The sequence below is a fragment of the Neovison vison genome, chromosome 6 (genome assembly GCF_020171115.1).
Source record: "Neovison vison isolate M4711 chromosome 6, ASM_NN_V1, whole genome shotgun sequence".
In the NCBI taxonomy this organism is placed as follows: Eukaryota; Metazoa; Chordata; class Mammalia; order Carnivora; family Mustelidae; genus Neogale; species Neogale vison.
In genome coordinates this window covers 75157729-75177899 of record NC_058096.1, presented here as the reverse complement: position 1 = coordinate 75177899, position 20171 = coordinate 75157729, and the positions used below count along the sequence as shown (strand labels likewise).

Below are 20171 nucleotides of genomic sequence, written 5' to 3'. Positions count from 1 at the left end.
ATTTTAATAATGTACTATAATGAAAGTTATGTGAATGTGGTATCTCTCTCTCTCTCTCTCAAAACACCTCATCCTGATCCTTCAGGATATACTAATCTTTCTTGTTCTTGTTATGGTGTAAGAAGATAAAATGTGAAGTGAAGGACATAAACATTGTGACATAGCATTAAGCTACTATATTGACCTTCTGAGGAACATCTGCCTCTGGACTAATTGACCATAGGTAACGGAAAGCGTGGATAAGGGGGGACTACAGTACTGTTTTTAATAATGGTCTTAAAATTTCTTTTTCTATAGAGACCAAGTCTGGCTGAAAGAAATAAATTGGTGATAAGTGGAAAAAAATATTCATAACAATGTACGTGAAAGTGATGAAGAAAAAGTTCACTTTGGAATGGCTATAAGCATTTAAAAAAAGACTGAAAACATATAGTTTCATGAATTTGTGGGGGAAACTGTTACTTTGTGTCATATGAAAAGATCAACAGATACATGACTGACTCTAATACAATTATAACTAATTTACATAGGTCCTTCATATCACCACCAGGAGTTCATAAAACTGTATTCTCCAACCCCACCCCCAAAATCTATGCCCAGATGTTGTCCCTGATGGTTCTTAAAGCATTGCTATTAAGATTCATTGAATTGTTTCCAACCATTGGGTTCCCATTAATACCTTTGACACGGTGCTGCTATCATTCTTAATGAATCAGCAGACATGAGGGCGTAAGTTTCAAGAAAGTAAAATATTACTTTAAAATAATAATAAATTAAAAATTTTAAAATGTAAATGAAATAATTTTAGATTAAATTAAATTAAATGAGGTAAAATAAAAAATTAAAATAATGCCAGTCCACCTGGATTTTGTGAACCCTTGAAGAGACAGTCAAAAGGAGAATAATCTGGAACTGGAGAAAGGCAAAATTGACAAACAGTTCTACAGATTATATCCTGGTAAAGATGAATATTGACATCAGGAGAAAAGTTTCAAAATACAGTTGTGGCAGATGTGTGGTGAGTAGCATTTTTGCCCAGCCTTAATTAAGTAAAGTCGAAGCACACTATTGATGAGCTGACCTTGGACTCAAAATTGTTTAATAAGAGGTTAAAAAAGAAGACACAACTGTGAATACAATGATATATTTCTTTATTTTCCCATATACTCTAGCTAGAAGAGCTAAAGTACACATCAACAAAAAACAGAAACAAGGCTTTGGCTGAAAAACATGCATCCAACAAATTATGTTAATGGCCAGACAAGAAGACATTTAAGTTTGAAAATTTCTACTTTATTGGTTCATGGAGAAACCACAGCATGAGTTTTAAAAGTAAAGTTGGAAATCTTTTACTGTGGGAAAACATTAACCTCTTTCTCAAAGAAAAGTATTCAAAAAAGAAGAAGAAGAAGAAGAGAAAGAAGGTGTAAACTAATTGAGAAATCTGGAAAAAATCAAGAAGAAATATTCTTTCAAATATACCTACCAAATGTTTCTGGGGTGAAAAAGATTGTCACTTCTCCAACAACACTGATTTGATATTACTTGGAATAAAAGTCAGTGTCTACTTTTAAAAACATATATACCTTCTTTGAAAAAATTCTTAAGTTTTGTGGCTTTCTTTATAATCTGGACAATTACATGGATGCAGGTCATAAAGTACCAAACTAATAATACCACCACAGGGTAAGCAGCCTGAAAGCGTCTGCAATAAATGTGCTTATTCGATATGAAAATCCTTTATTTACATTTTTACTGGATATTCCTTTTTTTTTTTTTTAAAGTCAGTCTTCTATGGCATTGTGGTATTTTTCCAAATGATACCTTCAAGTCAATGATTTCTTTCGACTGCAATAAAGAAGATAAGGCAAGAAAAACGCTGCAGTGCCATCTTCTGGGAGGATATTCAGGAAATCTCGTAGTTCTAGCTCCACAGCAGCAACTGACAATGTTTCTGTTGGTAGGACATAGTATCTGAGTTAGAACTGCATGTCTGTCTTTCATCCAATCTTCTTAACACTCAACTAATTAGAAGCTCAGTCAGGCAACAAAATGTTATAATCACAAAAGGAAAGAAAAAAAAATCAGTCTTTAAAATCCACAGACTACTTATGGTTTTAACAACTTCTTATTCTTTCTAAAATGCTTTTAAGTTTATTTTATATTAGTTCCCTGAAATTTTGATTTACTGTTTCATTGCTGGATTATTACATCATTTTTTCAATATACTTCTATTCGCCTCTAAAGAAAAAAAAATCATGTGGATACTGTCTTTAATGTTAGGGCTGTATTGCAGCTAATTTATAAAGATTGCTAGGAAAGGAAATACTATTAATTGATGGATGGCATTTTCCTAAATTAGTTCCTCACTATTATGAGATTTTCAGGTTATCAAGAAGCACAAATCTGTCTTCACGACCATTTTTTTCGAAACTGTAAAATAATGTACTCCTGTGTATATCTTTAATTACTAAGGGATTTAGGAAACATTTTTATAAAAAGAACTATGTAATTTTATGATTCCATTGCTTCTTGATCCATACATGCTGCCCTCTGCTGGGAAGAGAGGGGGTGACCTTTCAGAACAGTGTTGGTGATAAACACCAGCGTCATTCCCTGTGTGATCCTCCCCTGCCCACCACTTACTCTATCTGCAGAGTGACTAGAATATAAAATCTCCTGCTCAGATGTGTGCGCATCCATCCAAAGTCATTTCTCTAATATTCAGCAACCTAAAACAACCCTTACACAAAGGGCTGACACGCCCATGTTGCTAAAAAGTTAATGAATGGATCAGCAGTGATGAATGGGAAAGATCCCCAACTCTGGAGTCAGACAGATTCTGTGACTTTAAGAAAGTCACTTAACCTGAGTCCAGTTTCTTCATCTATAATGAGGTGGTACCATCTGCTAGCTTCTAGGGTCCTTTGAGAATTAAATAAAATACAATGATGCATATCTAAAATATTAATAGAAACTTAATAAACAATGACTACTAACTAGTTTGCAACACCTATATGAAAAACATGAATTATCAATACTTCCCTATCAAACCAGTTTATTTAGCTTAAATGTGGAGCCTATAAATAGTATCCTAGGTATAAAAAGAACTGTATCAAGGTTATAGAGCCAACAAAAATGTTGTCACTGCCCAATTCTCCTCTTCTGCCAACCAATGAGGGGCTGATATAGGTTCTAACTCCAAGTATAAGGTCACTATCTTAAATACGTAGAGGACTTTAAATCCCCCAGTGTGTCTAGAAAATATTTATCAGATGCTGAAAATAGTTATTTCTGGCTGATGGGATTTTAAATGACTTTCTAAACTTCATTTTTGTAATTTACTACAGTAGTAACATTTTTAGCAATAAGCATAGTTCATTACCACAAAAACAGTAACAAATATTTCCTGGAAACAAGCCAATCACTAGCTCCAGTTTCAATGGCTCTGCATTGGTGCAATGGTTCTCAACCAGCATCATTTTGCTCCCAGGGACACCTGAAGCTGTCTGAAGGCATTTTTATCATACTGGAGAAGTGCTACAGTATTTAGTAGCAAGGAATGCTGCTAAACGTCCTAAAATGAATATACGCAAAAGAATTATCAGTCCAAAATGTAAATAGTGCCAAAGCTGAGAAATGCTGCATTAGATATACAAGAAAACAAGCTCCTAAGTATATATTATATAGATCCCTGACTTCCATCTCCAACTTTACCAACTTACGATGGTTCTAGAATCAATACGGAACTTCTCATTAGTCTCAGGATACTAAAACATTGGGCTGCTTCTGGTCACTCCATACATCGCAGACCTGGAACTCAGTTCCAGATCTCCAGACTCTAGTCCTGGTGTCCTCTCAGTGCACTACCACTCCCTTGGAAATGGACCTGAAGTTATTTAGGTATCTTCCCTTCAAATCAATTAATAGAGAATGCTTCCTATGGAGAGGCATATGGCTGGTGAGGAGGGCACAACAGGAGAAATGAATAAAATGCTATACCAGCTCTTGGGGCTTTGGAGTCTAATAAACATAAATCACACCCTGCACTTAGTTCTACAAGCCACACAAATACAGTCAAGCACGTGTGTATGCACACACATGGATATATTCTGATGATACAGGAAAATGGAACATTTGGAGGAATGATTATGGGTGGGTTGGGGTAGAGGGGACATGGATGTGGATGGGGAAAGGATGAAGTCCTTTCAGATAATGATGCTGCTGAGGTACGGAGATGTGGGATAGTTGCTCTGCAAAGTGACCCACACAAATAATTGGTTCCAAGTTGTGTGATAAACGTGACACAATGGGGACAAGGCAATCAAATATTTGACGTTTCCACCTTCCAAAAACCCAAAATTCACTCAGGGAGATGAGTAGGACAAAAAGATAGTATCAAGCCACCACATCTTCCCGGTCACAAGCATGCAACTTTACTTAAGGCATCTTTGGAAAAACACCCTCCAATTGCCACGGGTTCTGCCTAACACTTTAAAAACCAGTCACATCAGCTGGAAAACACAATTCCAGAACTGTCCATTTCTAATCGATTATGCACACTGAAATCAGTATAACCACACCCTTTGTCATCAGGCCAACAATTTCTAATGACAGTAACACATAAGACTAGAGAAGTTTATAACCATATATCTATCATGATTTATAAGTGACTATGAATTTTGCAAATTCAAACAATGCCTATGCTGTAAAACACTGCATAATTTATAGATACTCAATTTTAAAAAAAAAAAAGATTTTATTTATTTGACAGAGAGAGAGAGACCACAAATAGGCAGAGAGGCAGGCAGAGAGGGAGGAGGAAGGCAGCTATGCTCACCATTATACCGCCAACACCCGATCAGAGAGAGAGGAGGAAGCAGGTTCCCCGCTGAGCAGAGAGCCCAAAGCGGGGCTTGATCCCAGGACTCTGGGATCAGGACCTGAGCCGAAGGCAGAGGCTTTAACCCACTGAGCCACCCAGGTACCCCTAGATACTCAACTTTTAAATCCTTGGGAACCTTGTTATTCCTCAATACTTGCTTACAATTATAATTAATAATAATAATCTTAATTTCCTATATGAAATAAATTAAGCACTCAGATCATCAATAAAAATATAACTGTATTAATGGCTATTCAAGTTTTTAAAATACTAAGGTTCTGAGTTTCTATGACTATGTTAACTTCTTAAGTATTTGAAAACATTGGCTTAAAAGCAACAGCTCCATGACTAGAAGAGATAAATGAATATCTAATGCGATGGGAGAGCATATCAATGCTGAACTAAACTCTTTAGATGATTCTGCTTAGACCCTCTTCATCTCATTTGAGAATCTCAGGACTAGAGAAAGCAAGACCTCAGCAAATTATGGAAATTAAAACTAAGACTCATTTATAATCAAACAAAAAAGATCATTTTACCTTTTTTTTTTCCCAATTTATTTATTTTCAGAAAAACAGTATTCATTATTTTTTCACCACACCCAGTGCTCCATGCAAGCTGTGCCCTCTATAATCATTTTACCTTTTAATGATGAGAGGTAAAGCTGACCTTTCTCTCCGCCACATTTTATTCTATGACAAAGTTCAGGCAGCAGTTTTTTCCACCACAAAGTCTATCTTGGGAAAAAATGAATACATTTTAAATTTGATGCATTTTACCTTCAAACTTCCAATAAGAATAAGATTGTGCAGGAAAGCACAGGGCAAAATATATCATCTTGGTTAAGGTGCCAAAATTTGTTACAACAGAAGTTATATCAGGAGCCAGTCTTCTGTTTAAACTATAACATAAATCAGGTTTATAACTTGAAAATCTAATGGCATGTATGTTGTACATATGTACTTGGATATTCTGAAGAAGAAATGTAGACATGTTCTGTTATCTTTATGTGAAAAGAAGGAAGGCCAGAAGGGAGGGAGGGAGGGAGGGACGGGAGGGGAACAGGAGGGCAGGGGAGGGTAGAGTACTCAAGTTTAAACTCTTCCAATTTCTCAGCTAAAGATCATATAGTCCAAATAATATTTTCTCATCATACATCATTTCCCAAATCTTCAGGTAATATCCTACTTTATTTCCAAACAAAAGATTTTTAATAGAGATAACATATAATCACCATACATTTTAATAGCCTCTAACAGTACTCAAAGCACATAACTTATTAAACATATATGCTCCTTTGACCCACCCAGACCTGTGAGGTTGGACTGATATAATTTGTCCCCATTTTGCAGATAAGACAACAAGATCACCAATTCTGATTATCAGGAATCAAGCCTAAAAGACATAGCTGAAAAGCGTACCCGATTCTCTTCTTTCAGTTCATGATTAGCATATGGAATGATCGCCTCTGGGCATCTTTCTAACAATGTGTCTATACACTGTTCATACTCTTTCAAACGCGTCTGACATAGGACATGGACACTGAGGCCAGCGACAGTGTCTTCTGAGAGTGGCTCCAGGAATGGAATAATGGAAGCTATGTCAAATGAAGGACCACATATAAGAGACTATGAACAGAAAAGTGAAATGTTATGGAATGAGGCATCCAAAAAACTAAAGCACAATATATAGTATAACATTTTTTAAAAAAAGACCAATATCCCTTGCCAAAAAAAAAGAAAGAAAAAGGAAACAAAAAGTTGAATGCAATACAGTATTTATTTATAAGTCTAAGCGGACTAAAGTATTAAAGAATTTTGAAACCACCTCTAGTTTAAAGAATAAAAATCTGCTTAATAGAAAGCAATAATTTCTAAATTAACATAGTTGCAGTGCTTTGTATAGACTGTAAATTAAAACCAATGGGAATATTTTAGGACTCTATTTTAGGACTCTATTCTAAGGAAATAATCAACATTGTGATCAAAGATTTATGTTCATTTCACTGTAATTGTGAATTGTAATTCACAGTAATTGTAATAATGAACAAGTAGGATCTATGTTAAATAAGGGATAAGTAAATTATGGTACATTCATATGGTGGACTATTATATAGCCATCAAAAAATTTTTAAAAGTCTAGTTAATGAGAAAATGCTCATAATAGAATGATGAGTAAAAAATATCAATACAAAATTATATTCAGAACAGGATCAATTTTATAAAATCTACACAGGTACATGCACATAAAGAAATGCCTTTGGAGATCACTGAGATTTGAAATAGAAATCAGATCACTGGATGGAAGAACAAAGTCCACTTTTTATTTTTTCACACCTGTATCTTGCAAATGTTCTATAATAGGCATGTACTACAAATATAACCAAAAATAAAATTTAAAATTTAATAAAACTAAAGCAATTGTTAATAACCTAATAATTTGTATCAGTACTATTTGCCACATGCTGAAAGACAGAGTAGGCAGTATTTGAGTATTCAGTACTTTACTAGTATTTTACTTTTAAACATTTAAACTATAAATATTACTACCACCAAAACATCTCTACTTTCACTTTCTTCTGGATAAAGATAAGATAGTCATATCCTGACTTTTTTTCTTTCTGTATCCTTTTTACTACAGCATCTTCTCAGACGCACAAGAGGATATGGAATGTGAACTATTTGTTTACAGTCAGCGTGATTATTTTATTCCAAATATCTACCAAGGAATGGCTAGGAGTTTAAGGTTGGTCCCTTTCCTTCCTGCAAGTTCAACAGTCATCTTCATCTGAATAATTTTCTGACAACAAGAGAGCAAGCATGATAATTGATCACTTGTGGGATCTCCCACATGAAAGAAAACACAGATTATTTCTACTTTCAACTTTTGATTAATCTGGATAATGGGCAGGGTAGGAAGGAGCAAGGCATGGGTAACCCAAGCCATGGTTAAATGAAGCTAGTCAAAGCTTGGTACAAAATTGATTACCCATGAACATTTACTTAGTTTTATCCATATCATCAAAAAGTTTAAAAATAAGAAACACCAGACAACACATATATCACTGAATTTAAAATGCTCCAAAAGTTATTACTACTCTTTACTCTTAATGTCTTCTGTTTCTTAGCAATATTGTTTTCAGTATTGGAAATGACCTTCTTTTCCACACCCAATATATACACATTTGTTTCCTTCTGTGATCTAGGTCCCTCATTCTCAGCCAGCTCTGCAGGGCTGGAACCCACAGACCCTGTCTTCTCTACCTACACAATCTCAGGAGTGGTGGTTGGCAAGGAAGTGGGGGAGTGAACTGTGACAATTATGGCAGAAGGCAGGGCATTGACTAGTTACTGTGTCTTTCCAGATAGGAGCTTTTTGACATTAGATAATTTATAGATAGTTTTTTAAGTTTTTCACAAATATACTATTACAGTGATTGAGGATAAGAGACAAACACTCATCAAATCTGTGTGGTGACAGCGGGATGCGGGGCGGAGGGGAAATCACACAATTTTGGAACGGTTCTCCAGGTGATTCTGAACCTCCTATTCCTCTAGGTGAAAACAAATGAGATCTTTTTGTTTCTTGATGGTTCTTTTTTATCTAATGACTAAGACCAATCAACCCACTGATAATCTAGAAAGAGATAAAATTAGGAAAACAATTTTTTAAAGTATAGTTTGACTACATTTCTATCCTTTAACAGCAAAGATTCCCAGAAGAATGTATTCTTTTTAGACACTTTAAAATGAATTTTAAAAGATCACTCAATTACACTTTTTCAAGCAGTGATTAGAAATATGCTTTGAAGCTCTATCTGGTAAGATTTAATAGCACTAGTTACAATTGTGATTTTAAATATGTAATTAATACATATATTCTGGGAGGGCAAGGCCCTGCCTGGCTTATCCAGTGCCACAGAACACATTCCTCAAGCACATGCTTGAGGAATAATTGTTTAGTGAATGTATCAGAGGCTAAGTCCTAAGGAGCCTCTGTACTGTAAGGGGATTAGAGATAAGAACCAACAAGAATTTTCTCTGGCAATTCTTTATGAATGTAAGTAACTCTATCTTTGGATATGCAATTCAGACCTGTCTAATGGCTGAGTTTAAGCAATTTGGGCTCTTCAGTTTCCCTCCTGGACCCCATCCCCAAACTGACATTTTGGTTTCTATAGGCAGTAAGCACACTTTACCAGCTCCCGATGTAAATCAAGGGGTTACAAACTCTAAAGTCTAAAGAGGCCAAAACAGATGATGGAAATGAATGAAGGCAGCTGGATGTAAGGGAAATGGACACCAGGCACCATATCTGGACCAGGAGGACCCAAAGATAAGAACCATGGCAGACAGGACAACATAAGCACTGACCACGGAGGGGAGCCACTAGTTTGCTCTAACTCTCAGGTTGCAGAGGCAGTGAGAGCCTCTGCATTACCACTTCTGCCTAATCTTTCAAGAAAAAACTTGAAACTCAGAATTCTTCATTTGAAATTTCAATTGTATATGTTGGCACTACATTGGGCAGACCAAACAAAGAAAATGTGAGGATATATTCAGTCCTTGGGCCACAGGCCTCCCTGAAATAAAATCATATCCATATCTATCTAGCCCAGCTTGGTCTACCACGTCAAAGATGGACTTTATTTCTCATTTGTGGAAAAAACAGTATCACAGTCAGAATTCTCACAGGATGATCTACGTTTTCTGATCACACTTTTTTTTTTTTTTTTTTTTTTTAAGTTCTCCTCAGGAGTCAGATAAACAGGCTACTTTAACCTACTTTCTATAAGACAGAGAGTGGTGAGCTTGGCTAGAGGTCTAACATGTATGAGTAAACACGAAACAAAAAATAAACTCCATCAATAAAAATTGCTAAACATTTGCCATACTTCCATTTCACAAAGTGTTTCCAAGGACATTCTGAAAATAAGGCAAGACAGTCCCATGACCTGGTGAACTCACTCTCGGCAGGCAACAAAACCAGCCTCTGGAAGCCGCCAGCCTTCCTCTCAGCAGTTTCAAGCAGAGGCAGGAATGCCCTCCAGAGCTCCTGAGTATGCCTTACTATGGCTTTTCTCCCCGCAAAAAAAGTATACACTCTGGATTAACAGGACAACTGAGGTTTTACCAAATTTAAATCTGATACTCTATGGTAATATGCATATTCATAAAAAAGAAGCATTCTTATTTACCTGTAATTTTGAAAGGTCTTCTGTATAACTTTTATCCACTAAGGAATCGGATGATATTAAGACATTAACCCAAGGATAAACTAAGCCATAATGACTACAGGCATTAATCTAAAATGTAAAAGAAATTTACCATAAGCAAAATACATCAAAACAAGATTCTCTTCATCTATTCCACCAAGAACAAGCAATTGCTAATCTTCTGCATGTCACAGAGTTAGGCATACACTTTCCTGGGAATGGGAAGAAAAGTCTCAGCCTTGCTGATTCTCACTGAATAAAACTGCACCAAAAATGGGGGGGGGATGCACTAAGTATTTCCTTATATATTTTTTAAAATTTTTATTTATTTTTTTAAAGATTTTATTTATTTGAGAGAGAGCACATGCACAAACAAAGGGGCATGCAGAGGGAGAGGGACAAGTGGACTCTACCCTCCCTGCTGAGCACAGAGCCCAACAGGGGCTCCCTCCTAGGACCCATGGACAAGATTTAAGTGCATTTTTAATTCCTGCTTATAAGATATCTGGTAATATAAATTAGGTTTGATTCTAAGCCATTAAAAATCACAAGGTATACTACTGTAATGTGTGGTGTACAAGTTTAATTTAACATGTTAATCTAGTCTCTCACCAGATCCTCTGATGTTCGCAGTGGTACAGTGTCAGGGGGCTGCCTCTTGGATAATCTCCAGATGTACTGTGATGTGAGCTTGAAAAAAAGTTCCTGGAGAACCACATCTGGGAGACCTGCTAAGAGCTGAGCTTCCCAAAGGTCTACCAAGAGCTGAGGAATGATGTCTTCATCCTTACCACAAAGCACCTTGAAAACAGTGAAACAAGCCCCCAAAGCCCAGTTAAATATAGTATCGATCAAGTTATAGTCTGAGTAGCACTCTATCATGGGGACCATGCATTTAATAATTTATCATTAGCATTCGTGCTATGGCAAAGTAGATTGAGATGTCTGAACAGAAACCAGATTCCAGGATGCACGAATGGAATTTCTCTAGATATATCCTTTTAATGTGTACTTTTATAAATTTGTGATGTGTAAGTCTTCTTTTGCAATAAACAAATGAAAACACAGTCTCTTATTCTGCTTCCTGTCCCGCACCAGTTTTATCAGCCTGTCCAGAGCCACTGCATTTTGAAAAGTGACAAACCTTAAAGAAGGAATCTGCTTCTTCAACTCCAATTTTGTTGTTCTTCTGTAAGCCCAGGACTGAAGCCACAAGCAGGCCAGGCTGAGTGTCCTTCAAGTGTGCTGCAAGCTCGGTTGGAACAATCTGTCCCTTTCTCTGTTGAATCAATAGCCGGGGTTCCAGAATGAAGCCACACACCAACTTCATCTTCAGATAAACAAGAAATTTAGGGTCAAAATGTACACTGCGTTCATCTTGAAAATACATGCCAGTGCATTCAAGGTTCATGATTAAGCTATTAATACTTCAATCTCAATTTTTTCTCTAACTACAAAGTTCTCATTCTAAGGAGGACATCACTGTTAATTGTCTTTGAAGACGTTATTAATATTTAACTATCAGGATATCCTATTCTTGTAGCGAGCTTTATATTTAAGTCTACTTGTTTAAAAATAATATACCTTGAGAATATAAAAAGACTAGACCTTAAGAAAATTCATCTTTCTAAACTTGTACTCTTCAAAGCAGAGGATACCTCAATGTTGACTCGCTCTCTTCATCGTAATGAAACATGTCATTTGTACAATGATAAAGCACTTCTGCTGTCTTGTTTTAGAAACTGAAGTCATACTGTGGGCATCTGACCACAGGCAACAAAATAAGAGTCTAGAACCACAGTATCCAAAGCCATATTGCCTGCTCCAAACCCTGGCTTGAACACTCACGAGCTATGTGGTCTTGGACGACTCCTTTCTCCCTCTTTGTCCTAGTTCCCTCACCTGTATGATAGGTATAATAACACATCTAACTTAGAGCACTGCTGCAAGAATTAAATAAGAAAGCATACACAAGGGGCTTAGAATGGACTGGGGGCAAAATAAGTGCTCATTTAACATTACCTTTTAATTTCCTCCTCTACTGGATTAACATCTGTGGCTCATGAACCTAAATGGGCTCTCTTCGAAGGAAAAGCTACCTTTTCTTTAATACTGTCATTCAATATCAATCTTCCTTCATGTCATTTGTGATTTTTTCAAGTGCAGGCCATTTCCTCCACTACTAGACTCCTAAGGCTCATGGTTAACATCCCACTTCCTGTACTTGAACACAAAGCACTCTGCTCTGTTTCAGTGGACATATCATATCCCTCATGCTAGATCAGACTGTCAGCTCAGGGCAGATGCTATATATTCTTTAGAACCAAGTACTGTGCTCTGAAAGCTCCTGATGCAAAGTTGAGAGGTCTTTGGATACCCATTGCTACCACTGATCACTCTTATTTCTTTTTCATTCACCAGATCAAAGCCCGCGTACTCCCACTTTGGGTCCCTTCTATTCTAGCATGAGGTCTATTCTCCTTTATGACTAAGAAGAAATGAACTAGACAGAAGTTAGAAGAAAACTAAACACCTTAGGGCTACCAGGTCCTGTTTCAGCCTGCCGTTAATACCAAGCAGGGCACTGTACCTCTGGATGGCTTTTCATTTCGTTTCTGTGCATGTCAAGATCTCCCATTTTCAGAGCCATTGCTGCTTTGGTCAATGTCACTAAGATCGATGAAAACCCAGAAGTATCCAGCTTGCTTAGATAGCTTATGGCAGTTAAAGGGTTAATATTCTTCATAGAAGGACTACAGAGAATATGGGGCAGTTGCTTTGGCTCAGCTACATGGAACATCTGGACCACTTTTGCTGCTAATTCCTTTAGTGAACATGAATAAGAAATAAAATGTCAGTTAACCAACACAGAGCTACAAAATCAGCAAAAAAAAAAAAAGAAAAAAAAAAGAGATACAAAACCAAGATGTAAACTTCCAAATGAGACACAATTGTAAGTATTCTTACAATTTAAGTATTCTTAAGTTTGGACTTAAAAAGACAGAGTTCACAGTGATAATGTGGGAGACCTGAGATGACCTGAAGTGATCTCTTTGCTGAGACATAATGCAGAAAAAGTGGTGAAAATATGTACAGAGTTGTGGCTGGCATTTCTAATTTTAATAAGAGTTCAAAAGAAGAAAATAAATATTTGATTAAATTACACTTAAAAGACATTTAAAAATTCCAGCTTAATACAAAATATACTTAATGAGGTAATTTATTAAAAAAAATTCATTTCTCTCCAAACCTTAAAGTATTTGGTCTTATAATGTTCAGCTTTGGATATTTAACTCAATTCTTTTTAAAAACACAGGATGGGCTAAAAACAAGACTTAACAATGTCTTAAGGTCACTGGGCCAGGATTTCCTAAGTGAAGCTTCGGACACTTGGGAGTTTGGGAGAACTAGGTTTGTGTTGTGCAAAGGGGTACAGATGAGAAAGAGGGCAAGGCCCAAGGTGTGTGTCATTCTTCTAAAGATGCGTGCCTGTCACACTGGGCAGGTCGCTCAGCCACAATGAACCACATTCCCCCATCTATACAATGAGAAAGTAGGAGAAGGTAATTATAAATTCTTTTCCAAGCTATAATTCTAGGATTATTAATGAAGAAAAGGACATTTCAATAACCTTTTTAGGAAAAGAAGAAAATAATCCCAAAGAAAAACATTTGAAACCTGACTTCTAAACAGTATCACATAAAATAAATGGCTAAAATGAAAAGTTAGGAAGGTTAATATAAGTAAATAGAAAACCATAATCACTTCACTTAATTCTTCATCCAGGTTTTCATAAAGTGAATGATTAATGTAAAAGATTAGTCCCCTCTCGTATTTCTGTGATCCATCCTCTAGTAGCCAGTCTGCTCGGGCTAAAACTTCAGCCATAGACAAACCAGACATCTTATAATATGGTAAGGCGAGGTGGGAATACTGGGTATCAAGCCTAAAGGGAAGGAAGTAAAAAAAAAAAACCCTCAAATTTGTCATTTTTAGAGCCTGGATGTCTAACACATTTTGATAATAAAATAGATAATGCTTTCCAGAAGACATAAATCTCAAAATACTCTTCTACTGCCATATGTCACTGGAACAAGTTCTGAATTTTATTTTGTAAAGTCATTCTAATTAACACAGTTTCTTTTTGCCTGCTCACAATAAAAATAGAAAAATAACTCATTAAGTGAATTTAGGATTTATAATGTGGCTCTAAAATAATGGTGTTGAAAGGAAAGTCTATTTTATTAATTTATAATCATTCCCATGGGTCAAGTAAGCCTTTGAAATAATCATATACAAAAAAATCTATAAAGTCCATTCTCAAAAATAAAACCCACTATTCATCCCACTCCTTTTCTGAACTCATAAAAGTGCTGACTACAAAGATTAAAATCCCAGACCACCAAAATAGTATCTCTCTTTTAAGGCTAACAGGCAATAAACCAGTAATAATTCCTGTCTCTGAGATTTTCATGGTCATGAGCAGGTCCTGAAGACCTGAAAGAAATTTAGTTCCTAAATTAAGCAGAGGGAGACTCATGAACTGGAGAGTCATTGTTTGTCTAATAAATTGTAACTCCTTGAAGGCAGGAAACAGTCATGTTCACCTTTGTGGCTCTAAGCTTAGCACAGTACCTGGCACACAGTACGTGCTCAATAAACGTGTATGGAATACATGAAGAAATGAACCACTTCCCCTCAAGCGTTCCCCCATTCATCAGATAGCTACCAGCAATGGGAAAGCTGGCACCTACACCCAAAGCTCCAGATGGCTTCTTTAACAAGTTTCCAAGAAGCATCACCAACCTGCTGTAGCAGTCACCAAGGTGCCCACAGCTTTCTTTAAATGCTTCCAAGAGCTCCGCTTTTTCTCCAGGTTCCAAATGACTGGCATCCATCAAGGCAGCCCTCACTAACAGGTGAGCCTCACTAAGAAGGTGGATACAGCTCTGGGTTTTTACAGTCTTATAGGTATTACTGTAGTCTACCTGAAACAAACAAAAAGGCCAGCCACTAATATTGCTGCAGAAAGACACCCACAAGTTTCCTGGTTCTTAAGAATATCTAGACGGGGCACCTGGGTGGCTCAGTGGGTTAAGCCTCTGCCTTTGGCTCAGGTCATGATCTCAGGGTCCTGGGATTGAGCCCTGCATCAGGCTCTCTGCTCAGCAGGGAGCCTGCTTCCACCCCCGCTGCCCCTGCCTGCCTCTCTGCCTACTTGTGATCTCTCTCTGTCAAATAAATAAATAAAATCTTAAAAAAAAAAGAATATCTAGACATTTTGTTAGTAAAGTTCATATTTAGACAGATTAAATCATAAAAGACTAAAAAGAGGTCATTTATCATTCGAATAGGCCTAGCTGAGGTGTTCTTTTCCCTCACAATCCATGAGCCAGTTTAATTCATACCTGATTGTAAACATTCCCTTGTTAAACCGTGCTAATCACAAGAGAAGGTACAAATAACGTAATACTAATAATACTCTTTTTGGATCACAGTTCAATAAAGCTAACAAACATCTGAAACAGCTAACTTTTTTAAGTTTTATGATTGAAATCTTTCTTAAATTCAGGCTGAGTATGCTTCCCTTATTGTAGTTTCAGTCAGTAAATTTAGGCTCTACTTGGTCTATTTCTGTAACCCACCGTGGGCTTATTAAAATTATCACTAGTTAATCTGAGTCAATCAATATTTTCAGATTCCAGCAAACAAATCATCTACATGAAGTTTTAAGACTTTCCATTAAGCAAGATTAAAAGGACAGGGCAAAGCTGATATAATTATCGGCATTAAAATGCCAGGGACAAAACAGGCAAAACCTTGACTTGATGATCAAAATTAATATCACCAATAAGGGCACAGACGTCATGTGTCTCCTGGTGTAACACCCTGAGAAAGACACAATGTGACCTGTGCAATGTTCTGGCTGAGAATGAGCATACACAACCTGAATCTAAACAATAAAATATAAATAATAAAAATTTTAAAAAGGTGGAGGGGCATAAATTTATTTTCAAAAATGTCTATGCCATTAAAAAAAAATCTATGAAAGTATTCTATATGAAAGAAGGTCAAGGAGATATGATAATTATATGCACCACCTGATGTTAGACTCAGCCCTGTACTGGAGAAGGGAGATGCTAGTGAACTGACAACGTTGGAATACGCGTCCCATATTTATTCATTTATTAAGCATTTCATGGTACTTCAGTGATGTAAACAAATACCCGGATTGTAGGAAACATACAATGAAGTATTTAGAGGCATCAGGCTCTGATGAATGCAAATTACCTTCCAATGGATCACAGTGTGTCGGGGAGGGGGTGTGGGAGGGTGTGTACGCGTTTAGAAAGTATGAGAGCACAAAAAAAAAAAAAGAGAGAAAGAAAGAAGCAAAAGGGATAAAATGTTGATTATGGGTGAATCTGCATGGAGAATATACAGGGTTTTATTTCTACTATTCTTAACCCTGCAACTTTTCTGTAAGTTTGAAATTATTTTAAAAGAAAGAGTTAAAAAAAAATGCTAGCGATGAGTGGGCAGTGTCGCTCTTAGAAAAGGTAGAAGGGTGCTCCCCACCCCCCGCCCGCCCCGGGGCCACTACCCCACAGGACAATGAGGCAGGTGCGCAGGGCCCTGAGACAATCTGCTAATATTTCAGAGTGAGATGGGGATAAATGATCTAAGATTTCTCTCACCTCCATTTCCTGGTTCTCTTTGCTAGGGTTGAAAGTAAAGGTCAAAGGCTATTTATGTTCAGACTGGTTAATCGATCCTCTTTGGAGGGTGGGTATGAGTAAGTCTGTCTTATTTTAGTGAAGGGAATTTCTACTGGCTCCTCAAATGTCAGGAGCTGTGAAAATGAGAAGGTGACTGAAGATCCACACTCTGCGTTCAGACAGAGCCTGTAAGCTGGTTGGCTGTGGCATTCTGAATGTGTGATGATTAGAATCAACATCTGGTCATGACTTTGACTCTAAATTTCTACCAATAAGAACTGAAAGTGTGAAAGGGACACCTGGGTGGCTCAGTCGGTTGACCTAACTGCCTTTGGCTCAGGTCACGATTCCAGGACCCTGGGATTGTGTCCCGCATTGGGTTCCTTGCTCAGTAGGAAGCCTGTTTCTCTCTCTCTGCCTCTGCCTGCTTGTGCTTTCTCTCTCTCTCTCTCTCTCTGACAAATAAATAAATAAATAAATAAAATCTTAAAAAAAAAAAAAAGGATCCAGGATCCAATAGAGTTTTTGGGACACCTGGGTGGCTCAGTGGGTTAAGCATCTGCTTTCAGCTCGGGTGGTGATCCCAGGGTCCTGCTTGGCAGGGCACCTGCTTCTACCTCCCCATCTGCCTGCTGTTCTGCCAACTTGTGCTCTCTCTGTGTCAAGTAAATAAAATCTTAAAAAAACAAACAAAACAAAACTGGAAGTGTGAAAGGAGTACCATTTCTTTGTACAGTTGCACTGGTGAGATCGTATCCACAATATACAAATTCCACCCAGCCTCAGCTACAGGAGGTGTTTTAAGCTTACCACTGGTTCCTTTTCTAGAACTGAAAGCAAAACAAAAGATGAGAATTACAAGGTAAGACACAGAATTAATATATGGTAATCTTAAATACCTAAGAAGAATTGTGCAATCATTTGCACTGAGTATTTTCTTCAGTGATTAGCTCTAAGTGGATTTTTATACATTAGTTCACAACGCTACATAGCTCTAAAGCATTTAAAATTCGACAACTCTCATGTACTGATAAACCAATTGCTTCCAATTCACTCCACAAGAATTCTTAAATGGGCAAAATGCTCAAAGAACAGGCAAGACCCCTCAAACGGAAGAGAGACTTGGCTGTGAGAGTGCCTGTGCCCAGTGTCTGTCTTGCACATGGCCTTCAGGAGTGCCGCTTGCCTTATGCCACCGATCTAAGCAGAAGCTGCAATAGAACACTAGGCTATACACTTGGGGCTGCTGGGGAAATGCAGAACACATACATAACCATGGTCCACTTCAAGCACTATCTTAGCTCTGGCTTTCACTATGTGATGCATTTTCTTTAGCATAAAATCTTTTTAAAATGCAGACCTCTGACCAATGAAACTTTCAAATAGACTAGAAGTTTTTTAAAAAATCATTTAAAAATAGAATTTTAAAACTGTCCAATGACAAAAAACGTTAATAATTCGCAAGACAGTGAACTGTTCTTCCTCTTGCCAGAAAGCTTTTAGAATTAGTCAGTCTCAGGCCATTCTGTACATGCTCTGAGTGACTGGTTACCCAAATCAACCTCTGATTATTCCTGTTGGTGGGACAAAGCACAGGCACAAAAAAATCTGAAAAAGCAAAAACTCATGTTAAAAACAAAAACTGGTGTTCGACTCGAAATACAACTCTTCCTTGACTTACAACGAGGCTACCTCCCAATAAACCCACGAAAAATTGAAAATAACATAAATCAAATACACCTAACCTCCTAGACATCATAGCTTAGCCTAGCCTACCGTAAACTTGGCTCAGAACATTCACAGAAGCAATCATCTAACATCAAGCTTATTTTATAATAAAGTGTTGAATATCTTACGCAATTTACTGAATACTGTACAGAGTGAAAAACAGAATGGTTTTCTGGGTACAGGATGGATGTGAGTGTATTGGTTGTTCACCCTCATGATCAGTGGCTGCTGGCAGCTGCCTCTGCCACTCTGTAGCATCACCAAATACCATACCACAGGTTGCTAGTCAGGGAAAGAGCCACATTCAAAATCTGAAGTACAGTTTCTAGTAAATAGGTATTGTCTTCAACCCCATTGTGAAGTTGAAAACTTGGAAGTCAAACTATCTAAGTAGAGGACTATCTGTACATTACCTGCTTCTCTTCCCCCCAGATGGATTTCTTTTCTGATTAAATTATCCAGGGGGCGCCTGGGTGGCTCAGTGGGTTAAGCCTCTGTCTTTGGCTCAGGTCATGATCTTAGGGTCTTAGGATCAAGCCCTGCATCGGGCTCTCTGCTCAGCAGGGAACCTGCTTCCTCTTCTCCCTCTGTCTGCCTCTCTGCCTACTTGTGATCTCTGTCTAATAAATAAATAAATAAATAAATAAATATTTAATAAATAAATAATTCATAGGAGAACACACAAATTATCATCCCCATCCTCATTGTCATCTAATTCCTACCACTAAGTTCACAGAACAGGAAATGTGTACAGACGCAGAACTAGTCTAGAACTAAGCGTTCAATTCCAAACAACGTAAAAGCAGAAAATCTAAGAGTCAACCAGAGATTAGTGCTATCAAATGCAATTTTAAGGTCGATCAGCACATATCTATATACCATGAATGTGCTTTAAGGTAAGAAATGCAGTACTAATTTCTTTTGAATTGAAATACCAGAAAATAATACCTGGATAAAAATGTAACTACTGGAAGGTCAAAGAAGAAAAGAAAAAAAGTAGTAAAGAGCCTTGTAGTCTGGATTAGCTTTAGAGGCTCTGTCTTTCCTATAAATTACACTGAAAAGCACGTCCTTTAGCTTATCTCAAATACCACAGATTATTACTGAAACTATTTTATAATTCATTATCTTCTAAAATTCCAAGGTTAATATAAAGGATAGTATGGAGATCACTAGGACCTTCTTTTCCTTCTCTGGAAAAAAAAAACATAGACAAATCATCTAATCATTCAAAGTTCTGATTTTTAAAAAGATAAACTAGGACACACACAGAATATACCAGTAACAATGCATTCCAGAAACATTGGCAGGAATGGATGGAAGTGTGGGGATGCTTACAGAAGCCTCTTAGGTGATTCTCTTCTTTCTGGAACAGCCTCAGGGTCTGCCTTGGTCAAAAGTATGAGGTGGTTTTTAAAGTGACAGATGGCTTTCAAGCCTATGAAAAGCTGTATTCTTAAAGCACAGACATCCATACTGACAGGTGGGCAAGCCTAGTGAAAGAAACATCACAAATTTAACCAAGAAATAAAGGTACAGGAACATTAACCTTCAAAAGTCAGTCTGTTTATTTGTCCTGCTCCCCCGCCCACCCCCTCCAAAATAAAAAATCTGAATTCCTATT

General features: G+C 37.2%; 2 protein-coding genes across 9 annotated transcripts in view; one reads left to right on the top strand and one right to left on the bottom strand.

Moving 5' to 3' along the window:
- Window positions 1-10810, top strand: part of LOC122908590 (ceruloplasmin) — a 56521-nt gene extending 45711 nt beyond the window's left edge. Inside the window, exons 19-20 of one of the 4 annotated variants that reach the window (XM_044251576.1) lie at window positions 7526-7630; window positions 10734-10810. In XM_044251576.1, coding sequence (XP_044107511.1) covers window positions 7526-7629 — 104 coding nt within the window. In that variant the 3' untranslated portion in view covers window position 7630; window positions 10734-10810. Of the gene's footprint in view, window positions 1-297; window positions 1033-1172; window positions 1259-7525; window positions 7631-10704 lie in introns of those variants that run through there. The other 3 variants (XM_044251575.1, XM_044251577.1, XM_044251578.1) reach the window with 3 other exon arrangements.
- The window catches only part of HPS3 (HPS3 biogenesis of lysosomal organelles complex 2 subunit 1), a 39370-nt gene continuing 20333 nt past the window's right edge, over window positions 1135-20171 (bottom strand). The window contains exons 7-17 of one of the 5 annotated variants that reach the window (XM_044251579.1): window positions 19886-20040; window positions 17541-17649; window positions 14907-15088; window positions 13866-14046; window positions 12691-12924; window positions 11245-11430; window positions 10713-10901; window positions 10083-10190; window positions 6307-6513; window positions 5528-5618; window positions 1135-1954 (exon numbers count right to left, since the gene is read on the bottom strand). In XM_044251579.1, the coding sequence (XP_044107514.1) occupies window positions 1827-1954; window positions 5528-5618; window positions 6307-6513; window positions 10083-10190; window positions 10713-10901; window positions 11245-11430; window positions 12691-12924; window positions 13866-14046; window positions 14907-15088; window positions 17541-17649; window positions 19886-20040 (1770 nt within the window). In that variant the 3' untranslated portion in view covers window positions 1135-1826. Of the gene's footprint in view, window positions 1955-5527; window positions 5623-6306; window positions 6514-10082; window positions 10191-10712; window positions 10902-11244; window positions 11431-12690; window positions 12925-13865; window positions 14047-14906; window positions 15089-17540; window positions 17650-19885; window positions 20041-20171 lie in introns of those variants that run through there. The other 4 variants (XR_006384984.1, XM_044251580.1, XR_006384985.1 and 1 more) reach the window with 4 other exon arrangements.